Raw genomic sequence first — 12837 nt, forward strand, 5'->3', positions numbered from 1 at the left:
AACTCCTGCCCTATTACACAAGCTGCAGTTGCCACCCACAAACCCCCCTTGGCTACCAACCCCCACCCCTGCCCCAAACCTTTGCCTGCTCCTCAACAAGCTGTTTGGGGGCCCTCGGTCTAGTTGGCACCCCAGGCAGGACAGTGTACACCTTTGCTAAGATCCCTGCAGTAGTGTCTGTAGTCATGAGAGAAAAGCCCATATTCCCCTGAGTTCTCAAATATATATATATATGTTGGGGCATAGATGATTAACAGTGTTGCGTTAGTGTCAGGGGTACAACAAAGTGATTCGGTTATACATACACATGTATCTTTTCTTTTCCAAATTCTTTTCCCATTTAGGTTATTACAGAATATTAAGCAGAGTTGCCTGTGCTATACAGTGGTTAGTCCTCTGTTGGTTATCTATTTTAAACACAGTAGTGTTTCAGCTTCAGGTAAGCTACTCTCATGCAGATAAAGAACTTCCCTATGTGGGCAAAAAAGTCACCCAGGACAACCTAGAGCAGGAAAGAGGATGGAGTGATGACTAGAGAAGGGTATTGTGGCCTGTTTTATACATCTCAATCAAGAATACCTACATATTGTATTAAAACAGATGTGGAGGACTTCCTTGGTGGCCGGCCCAGTGGTTAAGAGTCCACCTGCCAATGCAGGGGACTCGGGTTCAATCCTTGGTCTGGGAGAATCCTACATGCCACGGGTCAGCTAAGCCCATGCACCGCAGCTCCTGAAGGCCACACGCCCAAGAGGCTGTGCTCCACAAGAAAAGTCACAAGGAGAAGCCCACGCTCGGACTCCACTTGCTGCAACTAGAGAAAGCCTGCGCACGGCAACAAAGACCCAGCACGGTCAAAAAATAAAGTGAATTAATTTAAAAAAAAACAGATGTGGACAGTGAGCCAGTCTACTGACCATGAGGCAACTTCCTGTCCTCAGGGGACATATTAGACACACATGCACACATTTCTAAACCCCAAAATTCTAGGAGTCAGCGTTCCGAAGCCAGTTCTCTCCTGTCCCAGTATTTGTTTTGTCTCCACCACGGGAAGCAAACCCTTGCTTACCAGCCAAGGTACACAAGAAGGAATTCCACGCTAAGGTTAGGTGGTGTGGAGACACCACAAACCACAGACTAACATGAAGGAGTAGCCAGCACCAGCTGGATCTTAAACACATTTGCTTTTTTAAATTTAGGAGCATTTATGTGGACAAAGTGATGCAGTGAATGTGTCCCATGCCTTCACTGGCCACTCATGTCGCGGAAGACACTGGGGGCTGTTCAAGTAATTTTGGGTTCCTAAATTACTTGAGTAATTCTAAATTACTTTGGGTTGCTCTGACCTTAGAGCACAAAATCTGGTTTGTCTAGAGGAGTTTGGGAAGCTGAAAGTTGAGTTCGACTTTTTTTTTTGGCTGTGCTAGGTTTTTATTTCTGTGCACGAGCTTGAGCTTTCTCCAGCTGCAGCGAGCAGGGGCTGCTCTCTACTTGCGGTATGAGGGCTTCTCATTGCAGTGGCTTCTCTTGTTGCAGAGCACAGGCTCCAGGCCATGCAGGCTTCAGTAGCTGTAGCACATGGGCTCAAGACTTGTGGTACCCAGGCTCTAGAGCACGGACTCAATACTTGCAGTGCACAGGCTTATTTGCTCTGTGGCACGTGGGGGTCCTCCTGAATCAGGGATCGAACCTGTGTTTCCTGCATTGGCAGGCGGACTCTTTACCACTGAGCCACCAAGAGAAGCTTCTGAGCTCAACTTTACTTTTAACTAAGTTTAACTTCATCAATCTCAGCCCATCTTTCTAGCTAGTAGTGGGCTCTGGCGGCACCCCACCCCCCACCCCCCAACAACCAGATCCCACATTGTGCAAGATCTCTTTCCATTCGGAGGGAATGGGTTGTCTGATGTCAGGGCAACCATGTCTAGATCTGGCAAAACGTTACTACTAGGGTGAAGGGAGGGCCCTTTGGTGCACAGGATTCCATGTAAGAGCCCTGAGTGAGACCTGCTCATCTGCTCTGAAAGAAAGGCCTACGGATGAAGGAACCAATGTTTACCAAGTGCCTTAGGCACTTCCCACAAATCACTTGTTATCCATTCAATCCTGAGAGGTCTCACTGTCCCTCTTACTGATGAGGGAACAAAGGCTTAGGGGAGTGAAACACTGTGCTCAAGCTCAGAGCAGCTCCAAGCCACTTTGCTGTTCACGTCCCAGTCCATCCCCTCCCAGGTGTGCAAGGCCCTGACACATGAGGTCCTGGCAGATGTCAGCACAGGGAGTGGCTACAGGCGGAATTTCTATGGACCTTCGGTTTAGTCATAGCACTGAGGCCACAGGAATGGGTTTGCTGCTGCCAGTGGCGATCAGTTACCCTGTATCGGGCCTTCTCGGCCTGAGGAAGCCTCCAAAACCGGTGCTACTGGGTGAGAGGTGGGAATAGACAATCCCCTACCGACAGAGGGAAAACAACCCTCAAGAGGTGAAACCCTTCAGGCACAGGAGTACTATTCTGACATGTTTCATGAAAATCTTAAAATCATGTTATATACTGTCTATCCCATACTAAACTGGGGCTTCCCAGTTGTGCTAGTGGTAAAGAACTCACCTGCCAAAGCAGGAAACACAAGAGACGTGGGTTCGACCCTTGGGTCAGGAAGATCCCCTGGAGGAGGGCATGGCAATCCCCTCCAGTATTCTTGCCTGGAGAATCCCATGGACAGAGGAGCCTGGCAGATTATGGTCCATAGGGTTGTGAAGAGATGGACATGACTGAAGCAACTGAGCATGCGTGCACACACACACTATACGCAACTGGCTTTGTGAATTTGCCAAATATCCTCAGGCCCCATGCCTTTACTCACACTTTCTTCCTCTTATGAAACCTTTCCAAACATCTCCTGGGAGCCACCACCCTCAACTCAAATGACTTTCTCCTCTGGTCTCAACAGAATTCACACACACCTGTTGTGGCTCTTTCCTCATTGCTTCCAGTGACATGTATGCTCTGTCCCCCAGCAGAGGGAGATGTCTACAGAAGCAGTCTGAGCTCTAATAAACCTCCCCCTAGGCAGAACACCTAGCCCAGTGCCTGGCACACAATGCCGTGCATGTTTGGTGAATTACATTCATCAGTGCGCAGCTATGTTCCCAGGTGGAAGGGGGCGTCTAAAATAGCACAGTGTGTGCGTGTTAGTCGCTCAGCCCTGTCTGACTTTGCGACCCCATGGACTGCAGCCCACCAGGCTCCTCCATCCGTGGAATTCTCCAGGCAAGAATACTGGAGTGGGTTGCCATTTCCTTCTCCAAAAATAGCACAGGCACTTGCTCAAATCCTTGAGGTTTGTTCCTATAAAAATGTCTCTTAAAAACTTGAGACCCAGGGAAAGGGTCCTCTTCAGAGCACCCCCACACAGACATGTAGTCCACCCATCTAGATCTCTCTTTATGGGTCTCCCTTTATGTCTCCTACTCACCTGCAGCCAAAGCCCAGCCCCACGGCTGCCCGCGGATGCCCTCCGGTGGCTCTTCCAGGTAATGACAACACAAAACTGCCCAGAGAGTAGAGGGTAGGCTCTTTATTGGGAGGTGATTGCTGTACCACAGGAAGATAGGAGTCAGAGGAGACACAAGCAGTGTCAGCCCCAGAAATGTGGATCTCCTCTCCCAGGGAATATGTTTCTTCAGAAAATCCCACGAGGCTAGGACGGGAGAGCCCAAGGTTAGAAGCAGAACTGGAAAGCCTCGGTCACGTGCGGCTTCCAGGGTGCCAGGCTGGGGAGTAGGGAGGAGATACTCATGACGTGCCAGGTCTCCCCATCTGACACCACGGAGCTCTGGTAGGACAGCAGCTGCACCCCTGCCTCTGCAAGGAGGCCTGGAAGTAGAAGAAACCCCTGGTTAGCACCAGGCACAGGGGAAGGAGAAGCAGGAGGCTGGGAGTGGGCTCACAAGCCTTGATTTCTGACATCAGTATTGCAACAGGGGTGGTGGTCTCAGAACTGAAGAGCTGAGACAGAGGGAACAAAGGGCTCTGGTCAGCTCCCTCACTATTCCAGTAGCTTCAGGAACACCCTGACCATCAGGCAAGGCAGGGGAGGAAAGATTAGCCACAAAGAGCAAAAGCCACCAGCTGGACTTGCTGGCTGGCAGTTTTATCCAGACCATTAGCAAGGGAGAAAAGCAGGGGAAAAGTTCCTCTTGGCATCTGGCAAGGACATTGATATCAGGCCCCCTGAGGCCTGTGGACACTCATTCTCTGTCATACTTGGAAGTGCCCCAGGACCCCGAGCAGGTGGTGCCAGGGGCCTGAGGCAAGTCCAAGATGCCCACGACTGCTGGAGGGGATGCTCAGACAGGCTTTGTTGGATCAGGCTGACCACCACCCAGCCCTGCCATCAGGAAACCTGCAACTCAGTGGCTCTGAACTCCAGGATACACTTCTATAGGCCGTCTCAAACTGAGTCCTTAACCTGGTGAGCACCTGGCTAGTAACAGGGGCTCTGGGGTCCCACCCCTGCCGCATGGCTCTGCAACCTCAGATAAGGCAGTTAATCTCGCAATTCCACATCCAGCCCCACATGTTCTGGAAACTGCTGCAGATCCAGTGATGCCTACAGGCATGAAGAGGGGCTGAAGGAGGCATAAATCCACAGACTGCAATCCCAGGACAGAGCCCTCCCCACACACACACAGCCGTCCCTGCCTCCAGGGCACTGGCCAGCCCCACAGGCCCTCCTCACCAATCATGGTCGGCAGCATCGCAGGGTTGGAGGCCTGAGCCCGGAACATGAGCAGCGGCTGGCCAGGGTGGAGAGGCACTTCTGGTCTGAAGACAGCTCCGTTGAGCGCCTGCAGCACAGGCTTGGTGCCCTGGACCAAGCCCACAGCCTGGTAGGGGGCACCTGCCAGGGCCACGGTCAGCAGGCATTCCCCAAAGTCCTGCTTCCCTGGTGTGGCAGGGTTGTGGGAGGTGGTCACCTGCAGAGAGGAGGCAAAGAGGCACAGTGACGCCCACTCCCTCCCTTGGCCTAAATGCCAATCTGTAGGGCATCAGCCTGGCCGCCACACTTAGCAATTCAGGGTCAGGGGAGAGGGCAGATGGGCAAGCCTGGCGCCCCTGAGTATGAGCTTCCTCCCTGAAGGAGGGCGAAGAGATCTACCCGATACAGGTAAAGGCTTGGAGGGGAGGGTGGGAGGAGAAGGCAGAGGGAGGGAGGCAGACTTCTCTCTGTCCCCAGGATCATCCCTGAAGAAGGGCTGGACAAGCAGCCCAGCCACCAGAGGCAGTCCAGCCTGATCCCTCCGGTGCTGACTTCCTGCTCCCTGCACAGAAGCAGTGGCCAACCCAGGATGTCAGAGAGCAGGCGAAGGAGAGGAAGGGGGCCATGGGAGCTCACTGCCCACTGCCTCCGCCAGCTCGCACTGGCTGAGAAACACAGACTTTGATCTTAAGATGGAACCAGAAGGGAAGACACCACAGGGAAGCCCCTGAGGGGCTGCAGAGGATAAGAGGATGTGTGGCGAGCTCCCGGAGTTTGCAGACTAGCCCAGACCCTGGGTGGGGTGGTAAAGGAGTGCTGGATGGAGAGTCAGAGGCTGATGCGGGGCCACCTCCCAGCTCCCAGCCGGGCTCTGAGATCTCCTTCTTGGCTGTGAAGTGGGGGTTCTGCTGGCCCTCTCGCTCACAGAGCAGTTATGCACACAGCACCTTCACAGTGTCAGTTCTCATGCTGATGCTCGGGGGCCGGCGGGGGGCAGGTCATGGCTGTCTCCCACAGGGAGGCACTGTCACGGGCAGGACTCACGCCCTGGGGAGTCCCCATCAGTGAGCAGAGCTGCGAGGAGCTCTGAACACAGGGGAGAAAGGCAGTGCTGAGGGGTGGAGGGGAGGGGGTGGAGGGGAGCGGATGGAGGGGAGGGGTGGGGAGGGTGCGCACATCGAGGCCGGCCTCTTTCACCAGCAGCATGGCGTTCACCAGGTTCACATTCGACTGCTGGGACGCGTCCTTCAGGAGGCCGATGATGACGGCAGGGGCCAGGCAGCTCCCGGAGTTCTTCAGGGATGATCCTGGGGACGGAGAGAAGTTGCCGTCAGGGTGCTGTGTGTTGAGCAACACGGGAGCGGGCAGTGCACCCTGGCCCTGAGCCCTGGGTCACACGGCTCCTCACTGCCCTGGGGAGGCCCAAGCCCAGGCTGCTGGGCAGTTCTGAGGGATGGAGAGGCAGCCAGGGGTGGGGGACATACTGGGGGTCCACACCAGGGAGGCTCTACACCACTCTAAGAAACTCCTCTCCAGAACCCAGCCCAACTCCACTGTCCCCGGCCCGGCCACCTGGGTCTGCCTGTACCCTCACCCCTACTTGGCACTTACACCCTTGCTGGTCTCAGGAAGTGGAAGCAGAAAGGGGCAACCGAAGCACCTGAGCCAACCTCCCTGGCTCTGCCCCTTCCAGGTATTGGCAATGCTAGCGGTCTACCGCACCACCACCCCGCCACTCCAGCCTTTCCGCAAGTGAGCAGATGTCCAACAGTCAGTGGGAGGACAGGCCTCTGCAGAGTACAGGGGACCCACTCCCCAGCTGAGCCCCTGAGGACGTCAGCCTGCCGGAGAGCCCACCTTAGAATGTTCCAGAGCACAAAATACCCCCAGCACCTGCCTCGTCTGACACACCCACCTCAGCTTTCACTTCACGGGTGAAGAACCCATGGCTCAGAGAAGGGGAAGTCCCAGGGCAGGTAAGCAACTGGGTCAAAACCAGAATAAAGGTTCTGTCGCTTCCCCCGGACTCCCTCCATCCATCCTACCGCCTCCCACAGGAAACTCCGAACCTTGTGGAGGTCCCTCTTGCATCCCAAACGTGCACATTTTAAGAATACGGCATAACAGGACTTAGGAAAATTAAGCAGACTTCCCAATGACTGTGTGCCCCTCCCTTTCTGTCCTCACTTGGTAGCAAGCGGCCATACTCAAATGGAATGTGAGACGCGGGGTCACAAGAACGGGGGTGTCTCCGAGCCCCTCTCTGGTCTGTGGCCTGCAGCAGGCACACCCGCTGGGACTGCAGGAGTCCACAGCCCTCTCTGCCCTCCCTCTGCAGAGTCCCCAACTCACCCTGTGTCACCACCTGGATGGCCCCTTTGGGAGACCCAGCCCAGGCCTGCATCAGCGCCCCAAGAGCTTTAGCCAGACTGACCCAAGGCTTGGTGTGTGGACAGAAGATGCTGGCAAGGGCCTGGGCATTTACCTGCAGAGAGAGGGGAGCAGGACTGAGGTCAGGAAGGGGAGGGACAGGGCACCCCTGCCCGAATCGGCTCCCAGACAAGGTCTTAAGGCCAAGCTTCAGCTCCACATGGAGAGCAGGCAGCAGGGGGCCAGCCTGGTTTTTGGGTGTCTTGGGGTGATAACCTTCATCAGCCACCCACAAGATGACAGCTTGTTCCTGTCGCTGAGGAGTGCTATACAGCCAGAAAACGGCACAGCTCCCTGGCTCCCCCTATTGGCTCCCCTAAGCACAAAAGGCTCCCCCACTTCAAACTGCCAAGAGGGGAGCAGGGAAGAGAGGGAAGGGACATCTCCCTCTTCTCTGAATGTGCCGCCACCCCTCCCCAACTCCACCAGAGATTTGATTTTCCTGTGCAAAGGAAGGAAGATGGGTCTTTGACATAAAGCATGTGGATAGTCACAGATCACTTAGACCTAGAGTAGTGGGTCTCTCTGGAATGGCTTTCCTATCTGCCTTCATTTTTATTTTCTTTTATTTTTTTTTTAATGTATATACTTGTTTTGTGTGTGTGTGTGTGTGTGTGTTTAATTTTATTTTATTTTTAAACTTTACAATATTGTATTAGTTTTGCCAAATATCGAAATGAATCCGCCACAGGTATACCTGTGTTCCCCATCCTGAACCCTCCTCCCTCCTCCCTCCCCATACCATCCCTCTGGGTCATCCCAGTGCACCAGCCCAAAGCATCCCGTATTGTACATCAAACCTGGACTGGCAACTCGTTTCATACATGATATTATACATGTTTCAATGCCATTCTCCCAAATCTCCCCACCCTCTCCCTCTCCCACAGAGTCCATAAGACTGATCTATACATCAGTGTCTCTTTTGCTGTCTCGTACACAGGGTTATTGTTACCATCTTTCTAAATTCCATATATATGCGTTAGTATACTGTATTGGTGTTTTTCCTTCTGGCTTACTTCACTGTGTAATAGGCTCCAGTTTCATCCACCTCATTAGAACTGATTCAAATATATTCTTTTTAATGGCTGAGTAATACTCCATTGTGTATATGTACCACAGCTTTCTTATCCATTCATCTGCTGATCGACATCTAGGTTGCTTCCATGTCCTGGCTATTATAAACTGTGTTGCAATGAACATTGGGGTACACGTGTCTCTTTCCCTTCTGGTTTCCTCAGTGTGTATGCCCAGCAGTGGGATTGCTGGATCATAAGGCAGTTCTATTTCCAGTTTTTTAAGGAATCTCCACACTGTTCTCCATAGTGGCTGTACTAGTTTGCATTCCCACCAACAGTGTAAGAGGGTTCCCTTTTCTCCACACCCTCTCCAGCATTTATTGCTTGTAGACTTTTGGATCGCAGCCATTCTGACTGGAGTGAAATGGTACCTCATAGTGGTTTTGATTTGCATTTCTCTGATAATGAGTGATGTTGATGGAACTGGAGGAATCAACCTACCTACTTCAGGCTCTATTACAAAGCCATAGTTATCAAGACAGTATGGTACTGGCACAAAGACAGAAATATTGATCAATGGAACAAAAAAGAAAGCCCAGAGATAAATCCACGCACATATGGACACCTTATCTTTGACAAAGGAGGCAAGAATATACAATGGAGAAAAGACAATCTCTTGAACAAGTGGTGCTGGGAAAACTGGTCAACCACTTGTAAAAGAATGAAACTAGAACACTTTCTAACACCTTACACAAAAATAAACTCAAAATGGATTAAAGATCTCAACATAAGACCAGAAACTATAAAACTCCTAGAGGAGAACATAGGCAAAACACTCTCCGACATACATCACAGCAGGATCCTCTATAACCCACCTCCCAGAATATTGGAAATAAAAGCAAAAATAAACAAATGGGACCTAATTAAACTTAAAAGCTTCTGCACAACAAAGGAAACTATTAGCAAGGTGAAAAGGCAGCCTTCAGAATGGGAGAAAATAATAGCAAATGAAGCAACTGACAAACAACTAATCTCAAAAATATACAAGCAACTCCTACAGCTCAACTCCAGAAAAATAAATGACCCAATCAAAAAATGGGCCAAAGAACTAAATAGACATTTCTCCAAAGAAGACACACAGATGGCTAACAAACACATGAAAAGATGCTCAACATTTTTATTTTATATCTTGATTTTAAGTGTGTTTTTACACTGTCACAAAACACTCTGTCTAAATACCACAATTTGTAAGGTGGGATTTAGACACTTTTTTTTTTTTTTTGCCATACCACACAGCGTGTGGGATCCCAGTTCCCCAACCAGGGACTGAACCCAGGCCACAGTAGTGAAAGCACTGAGTCCTAACTACTGGACCACCAGGGAATTCCCTGAATTCATACACTTTAGATGATCCTATCACTCCTCAAATGTGGACTCCTGTGAAGTCCACACAGGCCTGCTGGGCAGTTGCAAAGAGGCAGAAGCCACATAATCCTCCAATGCTGTGAAGTCTAGGGTCTGGCCAGCTGGACCCCCCGCTGACAACAAAGCAGCATGTTCAGGGTCAAAATGTCTATTTCGTCTTGTGGCTCAAGATGTCTCTGAATTAAGTATCTGGCCACTTACACTGAGGCAACCTGTAAAGAGAATCATCTAAGAAGGATTTAATTAGAATCCTGGGGTTGGATGCAAATCAATCAAGCAGATGTAATGAAAGGAAAACGTAGATCTTTCTATTCCTGTTTCCACAGAGAAAACTGGCAGAGAATGAAAGAAGATGGAGCCCTAACGATGGAAACAGCTGAGGAGGCAGGACTCCCCAGCAGACCCTGCTGTGTGATGGGGTCCCGGGTGTGATGGCGCCCCACGGCTGGCTCCCCTTTGATCCTCTCTGAAGTGCACAGAAAGAAAGGGCAGTGAGTCCCAGAACTGCAAGAGGAGAACTGAAGGGCCAGGTGACGGCTGTGGGGGCAGAACTGCAGAGGGCAGGGGGAAAGCGTTCACCGGAGAAGCCCCAAGGTATGCGCCACACCTGGTTCCTTCCCCACGGAGGCCAGGGCACTGCTCGCCAGAGGTCTGCCGAGTCAAAAGGGGCATCTATCTTCTCTAGAAGACGAGCAGGAGGCTCCAGGAAGAGCCAAGGCATTCGGGTGCCAACCTGATCCTCAAGCTAGTCTGTGCCTCAGGTCACAGCAGAAAGGAACTGGAGAGGACTCAGTAAAGAATGAGGGACACTGGGGCTTCCGGGGTGACAAGGAGGTCTTTCTTACAAATGCCTGTGGTACCTGAGCCACTGCAGGGTAAAACAGGCATTTGTTCCTAATTTGAGACTAAGTTTAATGATCTGACTGAGATCTGACCACATAAGTAAGAAGGGGACATTTCATGGGTCCCTTACTTTCTCAGCATGTAGCGGTCACGGTGGCCTGGAGAGTTGGGCTCCCAAACAAGGGCTGAACAAAGCACTCTGTGTCTCTCCCACCATAACTCTGTCCTCAGAAGCGAAAAGCCCTATGCTGAAGGTCAGCCAGGAAGGTCAGGGACCACCCTCCAGCCCTGCCCCCTCCATTCATTATTGGTTAAGTATTTGGGGTAGAGCCACATGAGCTGCAGAAAAGCTTACATCCTGCTCTGGGTTTGTTTTTTTTTTTTTTTTTTTTTTATCCTTTGAAACCTTAAAGAGGACCAGGAAGGGCACATTGAGAGCACAGTCAAGAAGTCACGATTTGGGGAAATTAAGGGGCCAGTGAGCGTGGAGAGTTCCTTAGCAGGGGTGATGAAGGCTGCGGGGGCAGGGTGGCCCCTGCTCAGGATTCTAAGTGGAGGTTATGAAAGGCTTTCTCTTCGGTCCGTCCCCCCGCCCACTCACCCAACCTTGGGCACCCCGCCATCACGCCAGCCTCACTCCTTCACTCCCAAGGCCTGCAGAGAACAAAGGAGCCTTTCTCCAGAGGCATGGCGCAGGGGGAAACAAAAAACAGTGTCTCAGCAGCAAGCCTGCAACAGAACAAGCTAAGCCGGCTCCAGGGTGCCGGGCCTCAGCTCTCGAGGCTAAACTGCAGGGCAGCTCCTGCCGCCCCACCCAGAGCACTGCCGGCCGTTGTCAAGTGCAGTCCCTTATCTTGGGCTCCCAGGGCTGAATCTGGTCACTGCTCAGCCCCGCTGTCCCCATTCCCAGCTAAAACATGGCCTCCTCTGACTTCTCCTTCTGGGCCCAGCCCCACAAGGCATACTTACAACCCCCGCCAGGGCCTTCCCCTTCACCATGTCCACAAACTGGAGGGCGATCTCCTCCCCGCAGCGACTCTGAGCCTCCTTGGTGCTGGCGCCCAGGTGGGGGCAGCTGATGACATTCTCATGGTCCACCAAGGCCCGGTCCCGGGGTGGTTCCTGACCAGAAAGAGACATCTCTGGGTGGGGTGCTATGGACTGCCTCAGAAACTGGAGGGGGAGAGGGCAGGAGCAATGCCAACTCCTACTTCTGTTTTGCCCGGTGGTCAGTGGACTCAGTAATAATCAGCTTCCTCATGAATGTTCCATCACAGCAGAACAGACAGAGTCGTAGACTGGATTCCAATCTCAGCTCCATCACTTACTACTCATGTGCTTTGGGCACATCTCCATCTCTCTGAGCCTCAGTTTCCCTATCTGTAAGATGGGTTAATACTACCTGCCTCCTGACACAGAGGTGTTATTTTTGGCAACATAATTTCTCCCACTAGAGACAGTAAGCCAAGGCCTTTGCTCAGCTGGGCTTCCAGCCCAAGGCCCTTTGTTCCCACCTCCCCTCCGCCCCCTACGCCGAGCAGGCACTTACCTCCGTGAACACGTCCAGTGCAGCGCCAGCACACTGACCCGACTGCAGGGCCCGGAGCAGGGCATCTTCGTCCACGATCCCTCCTCGAGCACAGTTCACCACGCACACCCCCTTCTTGCACTGGGCAAAGGTGCTGTCGTTCAGCAGGCCTGGGAGGGAAGGAGACGCTGTCTTGCAGCAATGGTGTCGGGAACCACTTTCTCTGGCTCCGGAGGCCCCGCCATCCCCACCACGGGCTCTTCCCCACACGCCTCCTTCCTGGGGGACTACAACCTCTCTGGTCTCACTGCTCCCTTCTCAGATGCTCTGGGCCAGGAGTCCTAGTGACGAATTTGGACCAGACTCAGTTGAGTTGAGAAACATCTCAAATGTCCCTGAGATGTTAATGCTTCAGGTGGTGGTCCAAGGAAGTATCCACAGGGTCACTGATCCTACATGTTGACCCAGTTCACCCAGACCCTGTGCATTGCCAGCCAGCTCACCCCTCCTCGGTCTGATGCCGGGCCGTGTAACAAAGCATCACCATGCTCCATGCTCACAGGATCTGGATGCCACCTTCCCACCATAGCTGGTCCCCAGTGTGGGCAGAAGGCCCAGACTGAGGGCCCACCCTCACCTGGTCGGTGGCTTCTGTGGTCAACCCACACACCTACCTGTGGTGGAGGGCAGGAGAGGTGTGTGCACAGTGATAAAGTCACAGAGAGGCCAGATCTGCTCCAGGGGCAGCTGCTGCACACCGAAGGAGGCCGAGACCTCTGGCGAGATGATGGGGTCGTAGCCTATGGTCTGGGGACGTGTGAGAGGCAGAGGG

The 12837-nt window shown here is 52.6% G+C and overlaps 1 protein-coding gene across 1 annotated transcript in view; it reads right to left on the reverse strand.

Annotated features, from left to right (window-relative positions):
- Positions 1 to 3563: 3563 nt before the first annotated feature.
- The window catches only part of PHGDH (phosphoglycerate dehydrogenase), a 32434-nt gene continuing 23160 nt past the window's right edge, over positions 3564 to 12837 (reverse strand). Inside the window, exons 6-12 of the mRNA XM_061409101.1 lie at positions 12680 to 12812; positions 12027 to 12175; positions 11447 to 11599; positions 7116 to 7248; positions 5940 to 6070; positions 4743 to 4980; positions 3564 to 3877 (exon numbers count right to left, since the gene is read on the reverse strand). Of these exons, the coding sequence (XP_061265085.1) occupies positions 3723 to 3877; positions 4743 to 4980; positions 5940 to 6070; positions 7116 to 7248; positions 11447 to 11599; positions 12027 to 12175; positions 12680 to 12812 (1092 nt within the window). The 3' untranslated portion in view covers positions 3564 to 3722. The remainder of the gene's footprint in view (positions 3878 to 4742; positions 4981 to 5939; positions 6071 to 7115; positions 7249 to 11446; positions 11600 to 12026; positions 12176 to 12679; positions 12813 to 12837) is intronic.

This window comes from Bos javanicus, chromosome 3 (assembly GCF_032452875.1).
Source record: "Bos javanicus breed banteng chromosome 3, ARS-OSU_banteng_1.0, whole genome shotgun sequence".
Lineage (NCBI taxonomy): Eukaryota > Metazoa > Chordata > Mammalia > Artiodactyla > Bovidae > Bos > Bos javanicus.